The sequence below is a fragment of the Notamacropus eugenii genome, chromosome X, assembly GCF_028372415.1.
Source record: "Notamacropus eugenii isolate mMacEug1 chromosome X, mMacEug1.pri_v2, whole genome shotgun sequence".
Classification (NCBI taxonomy): Eukaryota; Metazoa; Chordata; class Mammalia; order Diprotodontia; family Macropodidae; genus Notamacropus; species Notamacropus eugenii.
The window spans coordinates 57,278,460-57,301,902 of record NC_092879.1 but is presented as its reverse complement, the minus strand read 5'-3'; the positions used below and the strand labels follow the sequence as shown (position 1 = coordinate 57,301,902).

Sequence of the window (23,443 nt, the reverse complement as noted above, 5' to 3'; positions counted from 1 at the left end):
ACACAAGAATCTAGCAGCTTCTACATTAATGGATCCAAGGGTTTCTAATATGATATTCCAGAAGTCAAATGAACTAGTACTAAAACCAAGAGTCACCTACCCAGAAAAACTGAGTATAATACTTCAGGGAAAAATGGTCTTTCAATGAAATTGAGGACTTTCAAACATTCTTGATGAAAAGACCAGAGCTGAAAAGAAAATTTGACTTTCAAACACAAGAATGAAGAGAAGCATGAAAAGGTAAGCAGCAAAGAGAAGTCACAAGGGACTTACTAAAGTTGAACTGTTTACATTCCTACATGGAAAGACAATATTTGTAACTCTTGAAACTTTTCAGTATCTGGGTACTGGGTGGGATTACACACACACACACATGCACACACACACACACACACACATACACACATACACACACACAAACACAAACACATATAGAGAGAAAGAGACAGAGAGCACAGGGAGAGTTGAATAGGATGGGATCTTATCTTAAAATAATGAAATTAAGAAGTGAGAGAAATGTATTGGGAGGAGAAAGGGAGAAATGGAATGGAGCAAATTGTCTCTCGTAAAAGAGGCAAGTAAAAGACTTTTCAGAGGAGGGAAAAAGAAGGGTGGTGAGAAAAAACATGAAGCTTTCTCTCATCACATTCGACTAAAGGAAGGAATAAAATGCACACTCATTTTGGTATGAAAACCTATCTTACAATACAGGAAAGTGGGGGAGAAGGGGATAAGCAGGGTGGGGGGATAATGGAAGGGAGGGAAGTGGGAGGAGGGAACACTCTTGGGGAGGGATAGGATCAGAAGAGATAATAGAAGAAACAGGGGTCAGGATAGGGTGGAGAGAAATATAGTTAGTCTTACACAATACGACTATTATGGAAGTCATTTGCAAAACTACACAGATATGGCCTATATTGAATTGCTTGCCTTCCCAAAGGGAATGGGTGGGGAGGGAGGGATGAAGAGAAGTTGGAACTCAAAGTTTTAGGAACAACTCTCAAGTATTGTTCTTGCAACTAGGAAATAAGAAATAAAGGTAATGGGGCAGAGAAATTTATCTTGCCCTACAGGACAAAAGAGAAGATGGGGATAAGGGAAGGGAGGGATGTTAGAAGGGAGGACAGATTGGTGATAAGGGTAATTAGAATGCTTGGCGTTTTAGGGTAGGCAGAGGGGAGAAATGGGGAGAAAATTTGGAACCCAAAATTTTGTGGAAATGAATGTTGAAAACTTAAATAAATAAATTTAAATACAAAAAAAAAAAGTATTCTTCTCCTCAGTGGTTTTTTGGACCACTTTTGCCAATTGAGTTAGCCTATTTTTAAAGGTGTTATTTTCTTCAGCATTCTTTTGGGTTTCCTTTAGCAAGCTGTTGACTCTCTTTTCATGATTTCTTGCATTGCTCTCATTTCTCTTCCCAATTTTTCTTCCACCTGTCTTACTTGATTTTCAAAATCACCAGCACAGATGGGCCTAGAGCAGGCTTCAGGTGCTGAATCACAGGAAGCAGCTGCTGTTTCCAGATTTCTCAACCCAAAGACAGCTTCAAACAGTGAGAAAGACAGTGAGAGATATCTCCTCCCATGGCCTGAGACTACTGCATATTTATTTTGGAGGTTTTGGATGCAGAAGCCTTGATTTTTTTTTAGGTCTTCCTCTGATGGTCTGCATTGTTCTTCCTCATCTGAAAGGATGGAAGAAAATATCTCTTCACCAAGAAATTAGCTTTCTATATTCTTATTTTTTCCCCTTTTTTGGATATTTTCCCAGCCAGTTACTTGACTTTTGAGTCCTTTGTCAAGTGGAGGGTATACTCTGGGGGCCCGTAAGTTCTCAGTTCCTCCAAGGTGGCACAATCAAGGGAGGGGAGTTTACTCCTCTCCTGGCCTGCACTCTGGTCTGGGAGCAACCACAGGCACTCTCTTCTGCCCAGGATCTGCCTGCAGGGTTCCCTCTCCAGAGCCTCCACCAGCTCTACTGCCAGTACTCTTCCTCAACCCAGGAGAGTCACTCAGGGCTGAGATCCAGATGGGTGGCTCAATTCCCCCAGGGTCTTTATGTGGAGGGCTCCAAAAATGAACACTGCTGCTGCAGTGGCTGCTGCTGGGAGGTCCAGGCCACACTCCCTTCTCACCCAAGTGAAAGAAGTTTCTTACTAACCTTTGAAGCTGTCTTTGGTGTTTATGGGTTGAGCAGTCTGGGAACTGCTGCTGCCAGTGGCACCCTGAAGCCTGTTCCAGGTGCTGTCCCTGCTGAACCACATGGCCCACGGTGGGCTACACTCTGCTCCATGCCCAATGTGATAGACCTTTCCTGGTTGCCTTCCTGGCTGTCTTGGGCTGGAAATCTCACTCTGTCGTTTTGTGGCTTCTGCTGCTCTAGAATTTGTTTAGAGTCATTTTTACAGGTATTTTATGGGCTATGAGGGGGAGCTTCTGCAGGTCCATCTTTCTACTCTGCCATCTTTGCTCTGCCGCCATAAAGGTGTTATTTTCTTCAGCATTTCTTTGGGTCTCCTTTAGCAAGCTATTGACTTATTTTCATGATTTTCTTGTATCACTCTCATTTCTCTTCCCAATTTTTCCTTCACCTCTCTTTCTTGATTGTCAAAATCCTTTTTGAGCTCTTCCATGGCCTGAGACCATTTCATATTTTTTTGGAGGCTTTGAATGTTGGACCCTTGACCTTGCTATCTTCCTCCAGTTGTATACTTTGGTCTTTCTCTGGCTATGTGCTTTGATCTTCCTCATCCAAAAGGATGGAAGAACATACCTTTTCACCAATAAAGCCACCTTCTATAGTCTTATTTTTTTCCCCTTTTAGGGTGTTTTCCCAGCCAATTACTTGACTTTTGAGTCCTTTGTCAAGCGGAAGGTATACTACCCCAGGCTTCAGAGGTTTTGTGCAGCTGTTCTCTGAGATATGTCTAAGGATCTCTAAGTTCTCAGTTCCTCCAAAGTGGAATAATCAAGGGAGAGGTGTTGACTCCTCTCCTGGCCTGAGCTCTGATCTGTGAGCAACCACAAGCACTCTTTTTCTGCCCTGGAACTTCAAGTAGGATTCCCTTTCCACAGTCACCACCAGCTCTTCCATGCCAGTGCTCCTCCTCACTCCAGGACCACCACTCAGGACTGAGACTTAGATCACCTGCTTGATTCCTCTACTGTTTGTAGGGGGAGAGCTCCAGAAGTGGATGCTGCTGCTGCCTTGGGGCTGGGGCCAGACCATGCTCCCCTTGCACTGAAGTTTAAGAGCTTTCTCACTGTCTTTCTCACTGTTTGAAGCTGTCTTTGGGTTGAGAAATCTGGAAACAGCAGCTGCTTCCTGTGATTCAGCACCTGAAGCCTGCTCTAGGCCCATCTGTGCTGGTGCGGCCCACACTGAGGGTGCTCTGCTCTAAGCTGGTGCAATAGACCCTTCTTGTTGGCCTTTCTTGCTGTCTTGGGCTGCAAATCTGTTTCATTCACTCTGCCATTTTGTGGCTTCTGCTGCTCTAGAATTTGTTTAGAGTCATTTTTTACAGGTATTTTAAGGACTTTGTGGGGGAGAGTTCAAACTCGTCTCCCAACTATGTGGGGAAGTTTTACAAATAGTTTGAATCAGATTAGATTAAATTCAATAAAACCCTCCCACAGATCCATCCTGAAAGGTGGATAGATATAATTCCTTCTTTTCCATAACTTTGTCTATTGATTTTCAAATCAGACTACAAATTTTCCTTTTCAACCCCTTGTACTTAAAACAGAAATCAAACTTCAGCTTTCTTTTTCTTTTCTACCTTCTGTATGTTTTGGCTCAAGCTTTTATTTCTCTTTCCCAATGATTCAAACTGAAACTGCCTCCATTTTCCTTTACACTTCAAATAAATAAAAAAATCGTACCCCAATTTTGTCCTGCTTTATGCAACTTTTAAAACCTAGGGAGAGTTAAATGCCCAACAATTTATACATCAAGATGTCTGTGCTTTCCCCACAGCCTTTGCAAAGAGCACATTAACAGACAGTTTAAAGTACAAAATTTAGCTTTTATGATCTAATCAAGCCTGAGTTCAAAACTCTCAGCCTTTCTTTTCCCTCTCAGCCCCTGCTTCCTCTGGGTTGCCTGGGTTCTGATTCTTTATCAGTTCTAAAAAGCTGCTGGTTATTTATCATTTAACTTTATTCTGGTATCCTAACTTGGCCAGTGTTTGGACCCCCAAAAAAGGAATCTTAATCTCCCACTGAAAGCCTAAAGTGGGAGTTTTTTCCCCAGTATTCTCATTCACACACTCCCTCCCTCTCTCTCTCTCGTTCTCTCTCTCACTCGTTCTCTCGCTCTCTCTCTCTTGCTCTCTTCTTTGCTCTCTAGTTCTCTCTCTCATTCTGTCTCCTCTCGCTCTCTCGTCCATTCTCTCTCTCGCGTGCTCTCGTTCTCTCGCTCTCTTGTTCTCTCTTGCGCGCTCTCTTGTTTTTGCTCTCATTCTCCCTCTCTAGTTCTCTCTCACTCTCTCATTCTCTCCCTTGTTCTCTCTCTCCCTTGCTCTCTTGTTCTCTCTTGCTGTCTCGTTCTCTCGCCTGTTCTCTCTTGCTCTCTCTCTCTCGCTCTCTCTGTCGCTCTCTCGCTCTTACTCTCTTGTTCTCTCGCTCTCTCTCACCCGTTCTCTCTCGCTTGCTCTCTCTCTGTCGTTCTCTCGTTTTCTCGCGCGCTCTCTCTCTCGCCCGTTTCTCTCTCACCCATTCTCTCTCTCTCTTGTTCGTTCTGTTGCTCTCTCGTTCTCGCTCTCTGGCTCTCGGTGTCTTGTTCTCTCTCTCTCTCTCGTTCTCTCTCTCTCTTACTCTCTGTCTCTCACTCTCTCGCTTTCTATCTCGCTCTGTCTCGCTCTCTCACTCGCTCCCTCTCGTGCGCTCTTTCGCTGTCTCGCTCTCTCGTTCTCTCACTCTCATTCTTTCCCTCTGCATACTGTAGAAATCTCTCACTACATAGCATAAAGCATTTCACAAACACACAGATGAGACACTTGACAAAGTGTGCACTGATAATCATTTCATATCGTTTTTGGACTTTGATAAGGGCCAGAGCCTGAACTAATCAACCAGAGGGAGAGCTTGGACTTAACAGCTTCTTTGTTCTGAGTTTACTCAGAGAATATCTCTTCCTATGTCAACAAAGCCAAATGGGGATTTCTTAAGTGCATTTTTCCTCTGTTTAAGGATGTGACCCTTAACCCGAGACACCATTTTGAATAATAGGACTTTTTTGTATCTGAATATTTTGTGGACATCTACTATGTTAATGGTAAAGAAAACACAGCTATCCAGGGTCATAATTTCAATCGACACTGACAACTCTCTTATCTTATTGTATTTACGACTTATTCAACTAATTCCTTATCTCATGGTATAGTTAAAGACATATGGGAACCATAAATCTAAGGGACACAGACATCCTGGGATTGTCCTAAAGCAGACAAGCCTGGTCATTCTTGTTATCAGTCAGAAGTTTCCTCCTGGCTCCATGATGATGTATCTGCTAGCTTGAAGGAAATAAACAATATGAATTTACGTATCACCCAGCCTGTTTTGCCTCTTTAACCAAACTTTCAGGTTGACAACATGAATCTAATTTTCTTGTTGACTTTTGAAGAGATAAACCAATTTAGAATTCGAATTTAGACCAATCCAAAACAAAAAAAACAAACCCAAACTCAGTCATCACATCAATTTACTCTGACTTCTAGCCAATTTCAAAAGGATATCCTTGAGACCCTTCTAGATCTCTGCCCCCAGCACCACTGACATACTGAGATATTTCCACATCCTCCTCCCTGGGTTCCATCTTAATGTTTACCTGGGGTTTCAAGGGGGACCTAATAAAAGAAAAACCCTCACTTCCCTCATCTTCCTCAAAATTCATCAGGGAAATAGTCCTTTTTTTTGCTTTTCAGTTCAGGACACTCCCTCTTAAAATGTCCCAGTTTCCCCACAAGGAAACATCCAAACTGCCAGATGGGGTGAAAAGCCCCTCTGAGTCCCTTTCCTTTTCCAAAACTCCTTTGTTTCTCAACCCCTCAGTTTCCACCTTTACACTTATATCCTCCCTGTTCAGGTTTTTTCTTCATCATCTCTTTCATTGTAGTTACCCATAATCCTAGCTTTCTGCTTTTCTTCCTCTCCTCACAAACACTTTCTGTATTTCCCTCACTAGTTGCTCCAAGGAGTTCTCACTCCAGTCCTCTGTCTTTAGTACTTTCTTATATCAGGTCATGCCTTAGTCACAAAGTGCACTTTCAATTGTTCTTCTGCCACTGGGGACTCAAGGTCCATTCCTGAGTATTTCTTCATCTGATCTCTTAGCCTCTGCAAAAAGGCTGAAGGTGTTTCCTCTTTGGTCTGCTCTGTCTTGAAGGCCTTATAACTAACTTTCTGTGCTTTGGTCTCTGGTGTAATCTTCTAATATTTTAGCATTCTCCCTAAGGGATAATCTGGAGTTAGGCTCACAAGAGAATCCCTTCCCTTTTCCTCAGGGGAATCTTCCCCTTTTTTCAACGTACTACTTTTATTCCCCATCCTGCTCATTTGCCCAAGACTCCCCATGGTCTTGTGTCCAGTATGTCTCAGCAGGATTCCCCAGTCACCAAAGCAGTACTAGATAGTCCCTGGCACCTTTGCACCAGTTCCTACCTTGGTCTGCTCATAGTTTGCCTGACTGTAGCAGGTACTTACTTTTATTTCTTTCTCCCCTTCTTTCCTGTATTCCCAGCAGCCTCTTTCATTAATATGGTCCTGGGATTCTGAACAGTCGGAAAGCGGGAGTGCAGAAGCATGAGACCATTCAAATCAATGGGACATGTCTTTCTTGTCCTTCAGCACTTATTACTCAAGATGTTTCAAATCCCAGACTGAGCCCCCATTTTTGTGAGAAATAATCATCTACCAAAGAACTCCACCTGGCCATTAGTGAATTTAGAAAAAAAAAAAGATTTTTATTTCACATCATTTTGGATGGGTGACCCCTAGGAAAGTCACACCCTTTCAGATGATTACAAAGCTTTTATTTCCTATCTGATTTGCATTTCCTTCCTCTGTACCCCACTGGCTGGGCTTTTCGGGGTCTACAGCCTATCTGAGAACACCTAAGACCCACCCCCTACATGGGTCTCTACTCTTACTCATAGCTCTCATTTCCACATTTCAGTTCCCATCCCCCTTTCATCCTGATTCTCTTTATCCTTTATTTAGTAAAGAAATGCTCAGCCATAAACATGTTTAATCTCATCCCCAGATGTCTGCATCACTCAAATTTTATGATCTCCATAGCATAAGAAAGGAATTTTCCCAATTGCTAAGAGAGTTGACAAAAGTGTAAGCTGAAGATTCAACCTAGGATGTCCATAAGAAAAGTTCTATTATCTAAGACAGCTAAGAGGCCTCATCCTTAGTGAGCTTCACCTGGCGTGGCAGTTTTTCACACAGGAAAAAAGGCCTTCTCAGAGAACAAGAGTGTCTGCTCTCCACCTCTGGGCTACATCCCCCACTGCTTTCTACTACGATCAGTTTATCTCTTACATTAGCCATAAGTATGACTCATTAAGTTTTGCAAATTATGTGTCATATGATTTCTGTGGAAACAAAATCCAATCATCTCTTACACCTAGACACTGGGATCTCTATATGTGCAGAGTACCTGGGTTCAAATCTTCTCTCCCCACCCATTCCCATTCTCGCCAATCATCAGTACCCATGTCATGTCACCGTAGGCAACACTTCAACTGCCTGGGTTGCGGTTTTTCATTTCTGTAAAATGAGGTTGTTGGAAAAGACGCTTTGGGAGGTGCTTTCCTGCTTTAGATCTGTAGTTCCATGATTTCCCTCAGTGACCTTTCCTGGGCTCATTAGCAAAGAGATGGCCTGGGCTCTCTGTTATAAGCCCCACTTGCCCAATCCCAAGAGGGAACAAAATGAAAGAAACCAAGCAGATGTTTATATACTTGAAAAACCACTGAATGGTCGCAGAGAACTGATGGTAAAATGTGCCTGCCTTGAGGGGTGGGCACTCCCAGGACAGAATATCATAGTGCTGCTTGACAAGGGCGTGATATCAGGCATTTTTGCTTAATTGTTTTTCTTTGTGACCAAGGAAGGGTTAAATCCCATGGGCGTTAGGAGTGGTCTTTCCAGAAGTGACTGACTTAAAACAAAAGTTGTCAATGAATATATTCTCTACGAAAACAGATATATACTTAAAAGTAAAAAAAAACAAAACCCACCCAAGATGCCAGCATGGTCTAGGGGATCAGTTACTTTGCCTATTATCATTGGCACCAAGCATTTCTACCTGATGCTACCAGAGTTATCCTTTCCAACAACTTTATTGGGCTCAAACCTTCTCCTTTCAAAGCAAGGAATCATTTAGTTTCTGAAATCTGTTTCAGGCTTTTATTTTGGATGGATCAGGAAATGATACAGGCTTTATTCAAGAAATGAGCTCATTCAAGGCCCAGAATCTTTTCACAGTGCAATGAAAATAGTCAGTGTGAACGCAGCTGCAACAATGCTCAGTAACTACGGCAAACCACACCACAGTTTACAAATTTCTATTCGACTAGACAAATACACTACTAAATTTTAATTGTACCAACATTTTTATATATGCAAAGAGCAAGAAATATACTTGTTATCTCAGCCATGCTTAAAAACAGTCCCTTTTGTACCTGCCTGAGTACAGAATTTCATCTCTCCTGAAATTAAAATCAAAGCATTTGGGGCTCATTTCATCGGGCCAATCTGGCCCCCAAATCAATCCGTCAATTGCTTTGAGTCCTATTTCTTAAACAGCTCCACTGTGTACATAAGCAAACACTCCCTGATGTGCAAATACAAATCAGATATTTGCTAGTTCATGAGTTTCATCTTCTTGTTTTTGTCTGCTTAATCGGCCCTCTTCCCAAAGGTGCAAAAATACAGGATGTCAAAAAATTTAAAAGGAAGGTAGAATTTGTTATCTTCTCACTAAGGAGAAATGGCTTTGCAAGGCTGTTATTTGTTTTTCTTCTTCTTTTCTTGGGAAAATTAAGGGAGTATGAATATCAAAAATCAATCATCCTATCTATGGCCACTTGGGCTAACACGAACTAAGGTGAAACCCCAATGGCCCTTCAACAATCCTCTTCAAGAGAGGAAAGTGTCCCACACTCAGAAGGGAACAGTGTGAAAGTAGCTGATTGGATGGGTCCTTCAGACTACTTACTCCAAAGGAAAGTCCAACATCTCCAGTCTGCTCTTCTCCCTCTCACAGAGTTTAGAAGGACTAGTTTATCTCTGTTCCCCCTTTGAAAGGCTGGTGTAAAACTTCCATTGGGTGACACTGGAATGGAAAGTTTCCCTCCTCCCCCTCCATAAATTGGGATGTAGATTTACCCAATTAAAAAGTGATGAGTTCATGAACAAGGTCTCAGTGATTCCCCCCTCCTCCAAAAGTTAGAACCAACTCAGTGGGAATTGACATTCAATGGAATTCTAACAATTCAGAAGCCAAACTCAGCCACCTGAGAGCATAAAAAAGTGGTAGATCTTTATTGAATATCCTTTTGAAACACATATAATAGTATGGGGAAGCGATACAGCACCTCAAAACACACAATGACAACATTTTTTACTACATGAAGTTACATCAGAGAAATGAACACATCACAGAATTCCTGTATGGCAGGAAGGTCACTAGCACTATGGTACCAAAGGCTACATCCAAAGCTAAAACTGCCATAACTAAGTGCAAACCACTACTACCTACACAAAAGAGGAGGGGGCAAGAATACAGCTTGCTTGAAACAAACCTGCTTGGGGTGGGTTAGGGGGAATGCGTTCTAACACAGAAGAAATCAGTTCTAGCCAGGGGGAAAACAATTTAAGGCAATATTACTCAGATCCAAGAAAACAAAAAACCTTTGAATTGTTTTTCCAGAAACATAAGTAGTCAGTGTTTGCATTCGAAAAAGGAAAAAAAAAGTAAGTTCTCAGCATTCATTGCATCTCAAATAATTTCCATCATGATAAACTGAATTGAAAATTGCAAATTTTGTCCTGTGCTCTTCCTAGGAAAAACCCAAAAACTTTCAAATACATATGGCAGCTCAAGTATTTCATATTACAAAGGTATAGAGAAACGCAGACCACTAGACACAAAGCATGCTAGGGAGTTTTCAAAAGTGCAATGATTTTTAAACTACTGAAAAGGCCAACAGTCTTCTCCTTTTCAGTTTGCAATCAGTTTTGGAAACATGACTTGGAGATGAAGCCAAGTTCCAGTTTACCCAACAGCAGTTGGGTCCCATTTCCACTGGATGCTGGGAGTGGGCACAAGTGCGATACTAGATCTATAAATTAATTTTCATTATCAGCTATAATATTACACAAATGACACTTGGACATGGTCAACTTGGGGGTGCTATGTCTACTGCTTACAGCAAGAGAAGCGGCTTAAATAATGCCTAAAAGAGAAAGGGCCCAACCACAAAAAGCTTGCTTTATGTATCACATACATGATCAAAACTTAAGCAGCAATTTAGCATCTAAAAGCAATCATATCTGAGGCAGAATATTTATATGCTTCAGGAGAGGCCTCTGAAATCCCCATTCTATTATGACTACCCTCCCCACCCCCAGTCCCCCCAAATAATGTGCTTGCCAGGTAGATCTTTCAATACAGATAAAGAGCTGGGTTCAATACCCTCCCAAGTCCTTCCTGACCAGGAGGGATTTTTAAAAATTATTTCAAAATCACTTCCCTTCATTCTTTACAAAGGACACTGTACTGTGCTCATCAGTCTGGCTCTTTCTGGTCCAGGGAAACGTGTGACCTATCCACCCCACCCCCTTGCTAACATCAACCCCTCTACCCTGGGTGAAACATGGTCAGAGCTGAAGCCAGCCAGCACAGATGTACAATCATGCTCTGGACCAGAAGAGGCCACTTGTAATGGCACAGAAAGGCAGGACACATGGAGTGTCATTGAAATCCTATTATCTGAAATAGATTCTGCCCCAGACTCTTCTAGGAAAGAAAGATACCCCCCTCCCCCATCTCAAACTAAACCTATACTCCCAAAATCTGGCATTTTGGTTAAGTGTCAAGTAACTAGAAAAATGAGCAACTCGGCCTCTTTTTGTACTGAGTTGAGAAAGGTAGCAGGACCCATGCTATCACTATGCAGGGGGCTAGAAACAACGCCACTCCACAAAGTGCAGGCAACAGGGGATTTTTTTTAAAGTTAAAGAACTGCTTGTTCACAGTCTGTCCTGTACAGAATACATATATTCTTGCTATGCCATATAAACAGGATTTATACAGCTTTAAACAGTCAGATACATGCATTGGACTTGGTAGGTAGTACACATTTCTTCACAATTGCGTATGCGGATTTTACAGTCAGGTTAGTGAGCAACAGACATGTTAAGCTGGCCCATGCCTCGCATTATCTAACATATTTAATGGGGGCTCAGAATCATCCATTGGAAGAACCAGACGGGTTCCCCGAATTACAAGTTCATGGTCCCCAAATGCAAGTTCTCGATCCAGAACATCTTCAGAGGTGTTTCCCATAAGCCGCCTGGGAGCACTGGCTGATATCGAGTCAGTGCTAACAGTAGAATCGCCATACGTCAAGTTAATGTCGCCATCATTCAAGATAAGATCAGAATCATCATCCTTCAGCTGTTCCTGATTCTAAACAAAAAGATAAAACAAATGTTACTTTCAAGGCAATTTTCTTATCAGAAGACCAAATTGTAAGAGTCATAGGTGAGCTAGGTACATGAGAAATATTATTTACTTTCATATAAGCAATGCCTAGAAATAAGCTATCCGTGATACACTTAATTCTGAAGATGTGACAAAGAACAGCAGGCAGCCTCGGTGTCAGACCACAGATCTCCCAGGCCAACAACTGAAGGCTCTAATGATAACTGTCTTTAACCATAAATTGCTTTGCAATAAATATGTCCTTCCCAGCAGTGAGAAAATGTTAAAGAAAAAAAATTCATGGGACTAAGAATCAGTTTGCCACCCTGTACCTTTTCCCCACCGTTCCTGGTTCTGCCCTCTGGGGCCAAGCAGAACAATGTTAAGCCCTCCTCCATATGACAGCCTTCAAATCCTTGAAGACAATGTCATTTTCCCCCCTCCCCCCAACCTTCCCTTCTTCAGGCTAAACAGCCTCAGTTCTTTCAACTGATTTTTCAATGTCCTAGCTGCCAGGTATCTTGCCATCCTGGCCACCGTCCTCTGGACACAACATCCCCCTAAAATGTGGCAGCCACAACTGAGCACAATCCTCTAGAAGCATACAGTGCCTCAGGGAAGAAAGACACTTTGCAAACCCAGGTGTGAATTATTACCATCAATATCTGACCACATCCATCTTGTCTGAGATGATACCCTCCGTTTCTTCAACAGTTGGGAATTTCTTGTCCCGAAACAGCTGAGATAAATATGCTATTCCATGGATTCTTTTTAGAGGGTAAGTCTGGGATTAGAAGGTTGGGTTTCAGATGTGAAAAATAAAACTATTTAAAAATCAGACTTCTTTCCTAAGTCTGGTCCATGCATCAGTCACCTAAGCTCTAATGCTTAGAATCAAATGCAAGGACACACAAACCCCAAACTGGAAGCTAAAGAAACAAAAGAGGGGGTCTAGATGATGCCTTGACATGCTCATGGCTCCAACAAGAAGGAAGAGTTGTGTCCAAGATCTACAAGAGTAAAAGCACACACCACCACAAATCATCTGTTACTCACAGGAGCTCCACAAACAGGAACTGAGATCCTCTGGCCACTTCGTGCATGAGGATGGAAGAAAGACCTAGCCCACGACACATACTGCAAAGCTGGACACCAACCCAGGTGCTACTAGAAGACTCCAGGTGCTCCAAAGACAGTACTACTTGGTACTGCTTTATTCCTACCACCCATTAGACTTTCAGTTGGAATCACACACAAAGGTTTCTGGGCATGCTCTAACAGCCCATTGGCTAAGTAAAAGGTGCTCACTTCCTTAAAGCCCATGCATGCTTTGGTGGTTTAAAGAAAAACAAAAAAAAAGAAGTCCAGGGACAAGACAAGATGAGGTTAGGTCAGACCTAACTGTCAGACAAGAACTACTTACTTCGTAAGCTTGAGGGCTCGTCAGGCATCTCGCAAGGGGTCCGCAGAAACTAGGGAGTGTGGAAGTAAGAGGTGGTCCACTGTGGGTCAAGAGAGGCTTCAGATAGCTGTGCTTGTTAAGGGAGAAAGAACCTCAAATGTCTTTATTAATTATGCCAAAATGCCCAACTTATTTAATGGAAGAAATCGATACCAAGAAAGAGAGCCTGAATCATTTTAAAGTTACTCCTTAATTAACTAAGGAAGAGAAAAGGAAAAGTTCTACTAATCAATTCATCATCTGGAGGAAGAGAGTAGCTTTGATCATGTGACCTGTGAATCTGATTAGTAAGTGGCAAAAGAAAGCTCTTGATCAAAATTTCCAAGTGGAAACCTTGTAATTATTGCTCAAAAAGTTGTCAAAGGGGAACCAAGCCAATTCCAAAGACCTCTCTAAATTGTTTTTGTTTCTTAAATTACATACTTCCATCACCAGTCTAGCTTCAATAATTGTTTGTTCCCCTCAAAAAGAATATCAAATTATCATGAGACAATGAGCAGCCCAGAGGAGGAAATGACAGCACAAAGTAAGAAGAAATAGCATTCACTCAATCCCACCCCCTCCAAATCACTTTTCAAGGACTAGCATTCAGAAATAACTAGATGGATATACAAGTCTTTATCATGACTATTTAATGCCAAGAAACAGACTAATACCTATTAGTACTTGCAGAAAAATACAACAAATTGCAATAATCAACCTTTGAAATTCCCATCAGTACAGGTCCCTCCTCCGCAAGGCAAACATAATCACCTAATCAGAGTAAGAAAGTCAAGTTGTTCCAAATAAAATATTTGCCCTAGAGGTAGGCAGAGTCAGTGTCACCTATCTTATATTCCCAGTGCCAACACAAAGCCTAGCACATGAAAGGCACTAATGTTGAATTTTCTGGTGTGAATGAAGCCTGTGGTAGAGACTGCCAAATTCTGGTAAAATTTACCCATTTATTCAGATATTCCCACATTCCAACAGACCTCTGTTCTCATCAGCTTGGCCAGCTCCATCAGTGATGAAGATCGCATGCCACCCACTGTACCCATCCTATGGGCCTCTTATCCAGGTCTTCTACTAAATTTGTCACAAGGAGGGGGGATTTGCTGGCAGCCATCCAATTTAGGAAAAGGAAGAAAAAAGTGGAAGGCTGAATAAGTCAATCTGCAATTCTCACTGGTCTCACTGGTACTACTAAAGTGACTTGAGTCTTGGTGCCCAATAGAAGTATATAGAAAACATGTTGTCCTTCTTTTAAACATGAGGATCATTCTGTTATTTCATATCATACATTACCCAGAGTGCAACTTTGGTTAAAAAATAAGATTTACACAGAAGGCACTCAAATATTTGTTTAGTGAAGTAAAACGGATGAAAAACATTAAAGATCCAGGAGGGGCCTCTGTCCCAAATGCTGCTAAAAATTGCTGCTTCTGATTTAATTAACATTAAGCAATTTTGCAGAGCCAGGGCTGTCACCCTAATGGAAGCCTTAATGCACCACAACAACTTATGTGTTCTTGCTTCTTGTAGCGATTTGTTTTAGAAGCAAGAGTCCATTACGTTACAACATACTGAAGGCTCTTGGCCAAATGGACAAGGGGAAAAGATGAGTGCTTGCTCTCTTTTTAAAACGTTCATTGTTTAATTCAGAGGGTTTTAACCTGTGGGGCCCCTCTGGAATGAAGGAAAGGGGATCCATGAACTTGAACCGGGAAAAGAATGATCTTTATTTTTACTAACTTTGGTTTCCTCTGTGGTCCTACATATGCTATCTTATGCATCTGCAAACATTATTCTGAGAAATGGTCCACAGGCTTCACCAGACTGCCCATGCAATCCAAGGGTCAAAAAGGGGGAAGAACTTTGATTCTAATCTAAGAATGCTGGATTTCAAGCCAGAGAAACTTAGTTCAAATTTCAGCCTTGGTCTGAATCTCACTATTGTTACATGCTACTTGGGAGACCTTGGAATTCATCTCACCTTTCTGGGCCTCAGTCTCCTCATCTGTAAGATGAAGGGGATGGACTAGATGACCTCTCATGCACAGAAAGGATGGGGGACATCTTATGTGTTTACCTATTTCCTAGGTGTGTCTAAATGCTAGATAATACCAAGTTCTGGTAAACAAGACTTGGGAAACCCAATTATGAATTTTATGATCCTTCCCTCTGTTCAATTGTCAGCTTAACTGGCAGGAAATTAATTGAAATCAATATTATTAAGGGACTCACTCAAGAAACATATAGTCTGAGTAGCTTGTGAAGGAGCATCACTGTTAGAAGTGTGTCCAGGAAGGACTGTAGTCTGGGGGACACACCTAGGTTAGAAACCTAGGAATTAATTAAAACAGTCACTGTGATGGCCATAGAAAGCTGGAAAATAAGGCTTATGTGGCCCACAGAGTTAGAGCTAGAAATTCCATAGAAATTATGGAATTCAACCCCCTCATTTTCCAGAAGAGAGAACAGAGGCACAGGGTGGGGAAGGGGGAGAAGGAAAAGGGACTGACCCAGTTTAACAAAGGAAAATTCGACCCCTGGTCTTTGAACCCCAAATTCAGTGCTGTTAACATTCCACCACTGTTCTAACAGCTCTTCCTTTGAGAAAAATTCAGGAAAGGCATTGGCACTGCTGAGAAACCAAATTCTTTAAGGTCTTGTCATCATCCTCCATTTTTGAGTCCTGACCAATAAAAAGCCTCCTAAATAACATTCACAATGAAAAAAAATGGATGGAAGCTGCATACTGCCCAATTATATACTGTGTGTATCTGTCTACACATACACACACATATCTTGGACAGGTAGATGGGTTGCTGTACTCAGGGAACTGAATAGTGCTTTCAATAATCCCAAACTGTTCCATGTCACAAAATCCCATCTCTTAACATCAGTATGTGAAGCTACCTGTTTATACGTTATGGTCTCCAGAGAATCAAAATCACAAGCGATGCCAACAGCAATGGAGAAAGATGGTAACAAATACTGGTGGATCTGCAGTCAACCTGGGAGTCCTTGCTCTACCACTGACTACCTGCACAATGACAGGCAAGTCACAGGGCCTCAATTTTCTCATCTGTAAAGTAGGGGAACAACATCTCACGGCACTGTTGCCAATTATCTCATGAGAACACTTACAAAGAGAAGGGAAAACCATCTTTACAATGCTTTTGCTTTTAGTGCCTCAAGACTGTCTTATGAAAGAACTAAAGTTAGGCCTTGCTTTCTCCTCATGATGGGGGCGGCACAAAGCCAAGAGTAGCCAAGCTGGAATTCTCACTGCCCACCCTCCATATCCTCCTCCATTTAAGGATACTTATGGTCAAAGTTGTACCACATCCTGAAGAGCCAAGCACTTTCAGCTTTTGTGTTCCTTCTTTCACTCTCTGGGAAGCCCTGTAACCAGAGGAGAAAGAGATCAGGCCTCTGGAACAATCGGTTATTGACACCCATTCTGCCTCAAAGATTCAGTAGGGAAAACTCCCTCACTCTGTGCTATTCTGAAGGGTCATTTGGATGTGATCGGGCATCCTTCTTTGCTATTCCCACTGCCACCTCTCTACCCATGACAGAAACTCTGATCTACCATCACCCTAGCAAATGTGTCCAGCAGCAGGCCATGGGGATTGCCCAGTCTGTTCTAGGGACCTATGCCAAGCCCAGAGAGAGCACACAGTCTCCTCAACAGCTGGCTATCTCATCAATTCGGAAGGTGAAGTTCATCAATTGATTTCTTTCCATCCTACCACGGAGGCAAACAAACCAAAGCTTGCTTCAGCCCAGAAGAAACGTATATTGAAACTAAATACAACACAAACCATCCGAGCTTTTTACAATACTATATTAATATTAATTATGTATAGTATGACATAATATTTTGCACCTGTCATCCAGACAGTCAAGTAGCCCGTAAGAGAGAAGAAATATGTGGCTCCGTACTGGGTGATGGGGCTTGGTAAACAGGAAGTGAATGATCATGAGAAGTCAGTCTGTTAGGAGCCAGGGTTTTAACTGAATAAGACTGTACAGGTTTATTCCTGCACCTCAAACAGCACTCAGAAATGTGCTAGGTGTCAGGACAAGGGTGGGATATAGAATCAAGAAATTCTAGCACCCTTAAACAGGTAGGGTCAAAGATTTCTGGGTAATTCTGAAAGGCTGCTGCTGGTTACCCAACTTGGAAGTGAGGGTAGCCAGATAGCCGAAGGGAGGTTTCCAGCAGAGTCCAGTCTTTGTGCACAAATCCAAGTGGAAAAAGGCTCCTCTTGCCAGAGCCCTAAAGCACTGCTCTCCTCTCCAAGGGTAGCCTAGAGATAGGAGAGCCATCACCTTGGATACCAAGACCCCAGTTATGACCTGCTTTGGTTTCTACCAGGCAGTAGAAAAGGCAAGAAATAGCTTTGTTTCAAAGCTAACTAAAGGAGCTGAGAAACCAAGCTTTGGTGTGATGGTGTTTTTACTTACTCTCATTACAAGCAACTTCACATCAGACAAAAACATTCATGCTTACTTACCAGATGATCCTGGTCTGAATCAACTCCAACCCTAAAGGAGGAAACACAAATGTCAGATGAGAATCAGGGAATTTCAAACCTGTGGCAGCTCATTTCCTTAACAGAGGCAATGTGACAGTATACAACAGAGGGAGTACTAGGCTTGGGATGGGAAGGACTCTGTCCTCTGCTTGCCACCTGTGGTTCCTGGAAGTCACGGCCTCTGTGGGCATCACTTTCTTCATCTGTAAATTTTGGGTTTTGCCTGTACCTGGGATTGACTTTCCCCAACTACTCTTCTCCAGTTATTGGTGCACTCTGCCACCTCAAACTGTCTTCTATTTCAGCATCAGTCCACATCTTTTATTCCCCATAAAATGGTGATACCTCAAGGCCTAGGACAGGTTTTTATTTTTGCCTTTGTAACCCCATGGCTCAACTCGGTGCTCAACAGAATTGATTTCATCAGTGCACAGAACTGTCAGGGTGGGAACTCCTTCCAACAAAGCAGACGGCAATTTTAATGAGATTTATTATTTTCCTTTTTTGGTCTATGCCTCTGATTTGCTTCGCATAGGAAACTCCTGGTATGAAAACTCCCTCCACTTATGAAGATCAGTAACTTAGTCTTGGAAAGTTGTGTGGACTATTGAGAGGTTAAGTGACTTGCCCAGGGTCATACAGTCAGGCTGTGTCAGAGGCAGAAAGTACTTGAACCCAAGACTTCCTGACTTCAAGTCCAAAAGACCAAGAGTTATATGAACATGCCTTACCAACTTCAAAGGGTTTTTGTGGGATCAAAATGAAAAAATGTGGAAATGGAGGACCTTATGGTGAAGCCACCATTAATAAAAATAGCTTAGGTTCCAAATTTGGCAACAATTGCCCATGTTTCCAGGGGAAAGAGAGAGAGGAAAGAAGGAAATAAGCACTTGTGAGGTACCCACCATGCACCAGTCACTATGCTAAGCACTTTACAAACAGATCTCATTATGCTCCTCAATCTCTTCAACTAATATCAAAATGACATTTCTTCCCTGGAAATTGCAGTACTACCACATCTCAGGTTTGGAACAAGGGATATTACTGCATCCCCTTTAAAAGGGGGTCCTTTAATGAAGCTATTCCAGAGACAAGGGGGAAAAAAACCCAACAACCTATTCAGGGGAGATTTCCTTCTAGCCTCTTAAAATCATTTCCACCATCATCATCCAATGCTGCAACAGAAAAATGTCTAAGTCTCGGTCAAAGGCTAATGGACAAGCCAGCCGTGGGGCATAGTGGTCATTTCTGACTTTCTAGGACATGTTCAAAATGACGGCTAAAACCACAGAAAATGCCTGTTCCATGTGTTATTGCAGGACTGAAGCAAAGCCTGGAGGAAGAAAACGATCAGAGACCAAGTTCAGAGGGACTGGATTTGAACAAAGGTGTGGTCAGAAGCTCGTTGTTCGTGGCTTTAAAATGTCAAAAGGCTGCCAATCCATAATCTGCATTATTAAGAGCAGATTCTAAGCAAATCCATGACATCCAATGATAAAGTGACATCTAGTGGTCATGGAGAGTCATCACACAGGGTCCAAGGTCTCCAAACCAATTCCACACTCAGTAAATACCTGTCGTGGGCATAGAACTGGGTTCAGCATTTGGGACGGGACAGAAGTGGGTTTAAATCTGCCCTCAAAGATCTTATTTGGGGGGATGAAACTCATACACATGAAATAGAAAATACAAGATCACATAAATTCAATGGTATGTTATGGAACTAGGGGCAGGGTGGAGTGATATAAAGGCTGGCAAGAGTTTAAACTCAGTTTTGGAGGTTGTTTGCATTGACTTAACCCTTTCCCCACCCTTAAAAAAAAAAGACCCTGCTGAGCAATTACCCTAAGATAATTTAGGAAAACTATAATTATCCCTTTAGTGACAACTCTTTGAGTATCAGTATCTCACTCAATAGCTTTTCCAAGGAAAGAAAAGAGCTTAAGGCTGCTAATTTCTAAAAGCACTATCACCTGAAATAACATCGAGGGTATTTCCCATTTGTAAAGATGTACAAATGACTGTCTCCGGCAGTAAAAAGCAAGTGTCTCAGTGATTGATTTAGATTAAGAAAATAATTCACCAGGATTAGGTAGGTATGGCTAGATTGGGCACCTGGGTTTTAGACCCTTTCCCAGAAAGGAAAGAAAAAAGGAAAGGAGCTAAATTGGGCTTTTTTTTTTTAATGGACCATATTTTAATGGACCATATTGTTTTCTCTAGTCAATGTTGTAGATTTGGGGAGCTCAGTAGGTTCCTAGGGCATATGAAGTCTCAGCTAGTACACATAGTTAAAACCTATAAAGGCTTTAACAACCCAGGCTGCTGTTTCCATAGAAACAGATGTGGGACTGGGGAGATGAGAGAGAGCTTTCAAAGTGAGTACATTTTCAAATATTGAAAACAAAAGTCTTCCAACTTTAACCTTGGAGTTCTTGGTCACAAACAATGCCGTTCTTTATTGTAAAATTCTTCTACAAACTCATAATTAAATAAAGTGTCTGGATTGTAATTGAACATTCTAACACCAAGGCATCCAGTTTGCACTTACCGGATGTTCAGACATGACAACATGGCCGTGGTGCCCCCACCAAACACCCACACAGTAAAAAACACAATCAAGAGTGTCGTGCTGAACATCATCTGCCTCGCATAGGTGGCAGTATCCCGAATGGCCAAGGCAAAGGCCATGGCACCACGCAGGCCTGAAAGGAAACAAGGGATTGTTTTATGCTATGAACCCATCCATCAATCATGGGAGCTACAAGAAATCCACAGAAGCAAAAGAATTTCAGAGAAATGGGAAGCAACAGAAAATAAACGTCTGCACATCATTCATCTTCATCTTCCCCACCTCACTTCTCACTTTCTACCTACCAACATCAAATAAAACATTACAAGGGACAGCTAGTGTCGAAGTGTGGTGGCGTCTGGTTACAATAGGTCACTGACATCATCGCCGAACCACACTCGTCTCGTCGGGACGAAGTAACAGTAGGGTAGAACTATATTCCCACTCCCCCAAACCACTAGAATGAAAGCTCTTTGTGAAAAGGGACTGATTCATTGTCTTTGAATCCACAGTCCCTGGACCAATGCTTTGCATGTAATGAATGCTTGTTGAATGTAATCCAACTAAACTAGGAATTGAGAGCTAAAATGAGGGAAAATAACAAAGGTAGAGAAAGGGGCATAATTTACCAGGAAATGACATCAATCGATTAACTTTTATTAAGTGCCTACTAAGTGCCAGCACTGTGCTAAGCTCTGGAGATACAAAAAGAGACAAAGACAGTCCCTGTCCTCTAGGAGCTTACCATCTAATAGATATTGCACCCTAAAATTCTAACTTCAATAGCCAAAATACATCAAGGTGCTCTGATTTCATCAGTGTGAGGAATTCTTCACACTGCTTCCTAAAACAACTGTAGAAGGCAACCCATCTGAGGCAAGATTGGAATGCAGGGCTTCCCGACTCCAAGCTCAGCACTCCTACCCACTATACTACACACAGCTGCCTCTATTGTCACTTCAATAATTAAAAGGACTTGATGTCACTGGCAGCCATTTCCATTCAGAGGATCATTTCACATTCTGTGTGGTGGCTTGGAAAGGAAAAGGAGATCACATACTTACCAGCAAACATCATCATATGTTGAAAATTTGATCCAATCTTATTTCTTCTGCCCAAATTAAGTAAAAAGGACAAGGGATAAATATTGGCAGCTCTTCCCAAGAAAATGGCAAGCTAAACACATTAACATGTTAAGGATCAATTTCTTTCACTTGTTTCAACTTATTTGTTAAAATGATGGTGATGGGATAAACTCTGAGGCATTGAACTCAAATTCTAAAGCAAGACAAATTATTAAAAGGAACACTTTGTGAACACCTGGAAGCAGGTAACCACTAAACCCCAGCATAGTTACACTGAGAACAAATCACTCTAGACTAACCTAATTTCCTTTTTTGACAGGATTATTGGACTAAGTGAAGGCTATAGCTACAGCTGGATTTCAGCAAGGCACTGGATGAGATCTTTTACGATATCCTTGCAGAGAAGACAGACAGATGTGGCCTGGGTGATAGGTGGGTTCAGAAATGGCTGACTGGCCAGAACCAAGAAGTCTTTCTGATTAATGGAGCAAAGACAACTACAAGGAAGTCTCAGTCTGGGGCTCTGTTTTGTTTGACATCAACGATTTGGATAAAAGGCAAAGATGGCATCTCTATCAAATTTGTAGATGAGCCAAAGCTGGGAAGGACACTGGGATCCCAAAAGATTAACAGGTCAAAATCATGGGCTGAATGAAGCTAAGAAGATTAATTTAAATAGTGCTTGTTGTTTTGTCCTTTTCAAAGAGGACAGTCAGAAAGTTTGTAGAGTTAGAATTGTGAACATTGGAAGGGGCCTTAAAGGCCATCCCATCATCCCATGCCCAGCTTCTAGAGCAGTGTCCTCAGTAGCTGACCCCATGAGTGATGTCTTGAATTGTGCATGAATTGGATTTAAGTGAAGCAGTTGAACAAAGTCATCAGCCTCAGTCTCTCTTCCTGAGTCACTGAAGTCCAGTGGCAAGACAAAACTCAAGACAACTGGCAATGGCCCAACATGCAGTGGATGACGCTGGCATCTTCCATGTCTAACCAAGCTCTAAGCACTCTATAGCTCCTGCCCCAGTTGCCTTCATGGCTGTTAGAACAAATTGTTCTCATCAGCCCGTTTTGTTGGGGAAGTCTTCATGCACTCGAAGTAAACATTCCTCTGTGCTCCCCCCCATCCCAGCAACTTAACACTTGGATTAAAAGAAAAATCAGTTGTACAGAAATAAAACAGGGGGCACTCCTGGAAGATAGTTCTAGTTCTACTGAACTGAAAGTTTAATATGAGCTAGCAATGTGATATGATGGCTAAGAGTTTATCATTTATTTAATTAAAAAGGATAATAGCAGTTTACAATTATATGGTTTAAAAATGCTTTTCTCATCACCCTGTAAGACAGGGGGCAGATAAGGAACACAAGGTTCAGAGACTTGGAAGAGTGACTTGACAAAGGCCACACAGCTAATACTTATCGGTGCTGGACTCAAACTTGAGTTGTCTGACTCCAAGGGTGGCCTGGCTTGCTAGAATACTACAGTGTTTCTAAAAAATATGGAATCAGAACAAGCCTGCTGCCCTGGTCGGACCACAGCTGGGAATCACACATTCAGTTCCAGGTACTCCCACATCTGAGGTAGGACACTGACAAGCTGTGTATCCAAAGGGGCACAACCAGCATGGTGATGAGGGGATTGTATGACAGAACTCTGCATATTTGCCTGGAGAAGCTAGACTGTGATGACAGCCTTCAAACAGATGAAGAGCTCTGATCCTTCTTCCATGTGAGACTTGTTTTGCCTGGCCGCAGAGCAGTACTAGGACCAATGTATGCAAATCATAGAAGTAGATTTTGAATACACACAGGGAAAAAGTTTCCTAACAATTACAGCTAGAAGAGACTGCCTTGGGGGCTGGGACAATAAGCTCCCTTTCACTGGAGGCTGGATGCCCAGCTACTGAGGACACTGCTCTAGAAGCTGGGCATGGGATGATGGGATGGCCTTTAAGGCCCCTTCCAATGTTCACAATTCTTACTCTACAAACTTTCTCACTGTCAATCACCTACTGAAAATTCACTAGAAGATGAATGAAAATCTATTTTAAAAGAATTACACTACAAAAAAGTCTAAG

At 42.1% G+C, this 23,443-nt stretch overlaps 1 protein-coding gene across 1 annotated transcript in view; it reads right to left on the bottom strand.

The window, feature by feature from the left end:
- Positions 1-9,527: 9,527 nt before the first annotated feature.
- Positions 9,528-23,443, bottom strand: part of SLC9A6 (solute carrier family 9 member A6) — a 32,335-nt gene continuing 18,419 nt past the window's right edge. Inside the window, exons 11-16 of the mRNA XM_072626662.1 lie at positions 21,346-21,457; positions 20,261-20,414; positions 17,689-17,719; positions 16,491-16,570; positions 13,142-13,247; positions 9,528-11,703 (exon numbers count right to left, since the gene is read on the bottom strand). Of these exons, the coding sequence (XP_072482763.1) occupies positions 11,431-11,703; positions 13,142-13,247; positions 16,491-16,570; positions 17,689-17,719; positions 20,261-20,414; positions 21,346-21,457 (756 nt within the window). The 3' untranslated portion in view covers positions 9,528-11,430. The remainder of the gene's footprint in view (positions 11,704-13,141; positions 13,248-16,490; positions 16,571-17,688; positions 17,720-20,260; positions 20,415-21,345; positions 21,458-23,443) is intronic.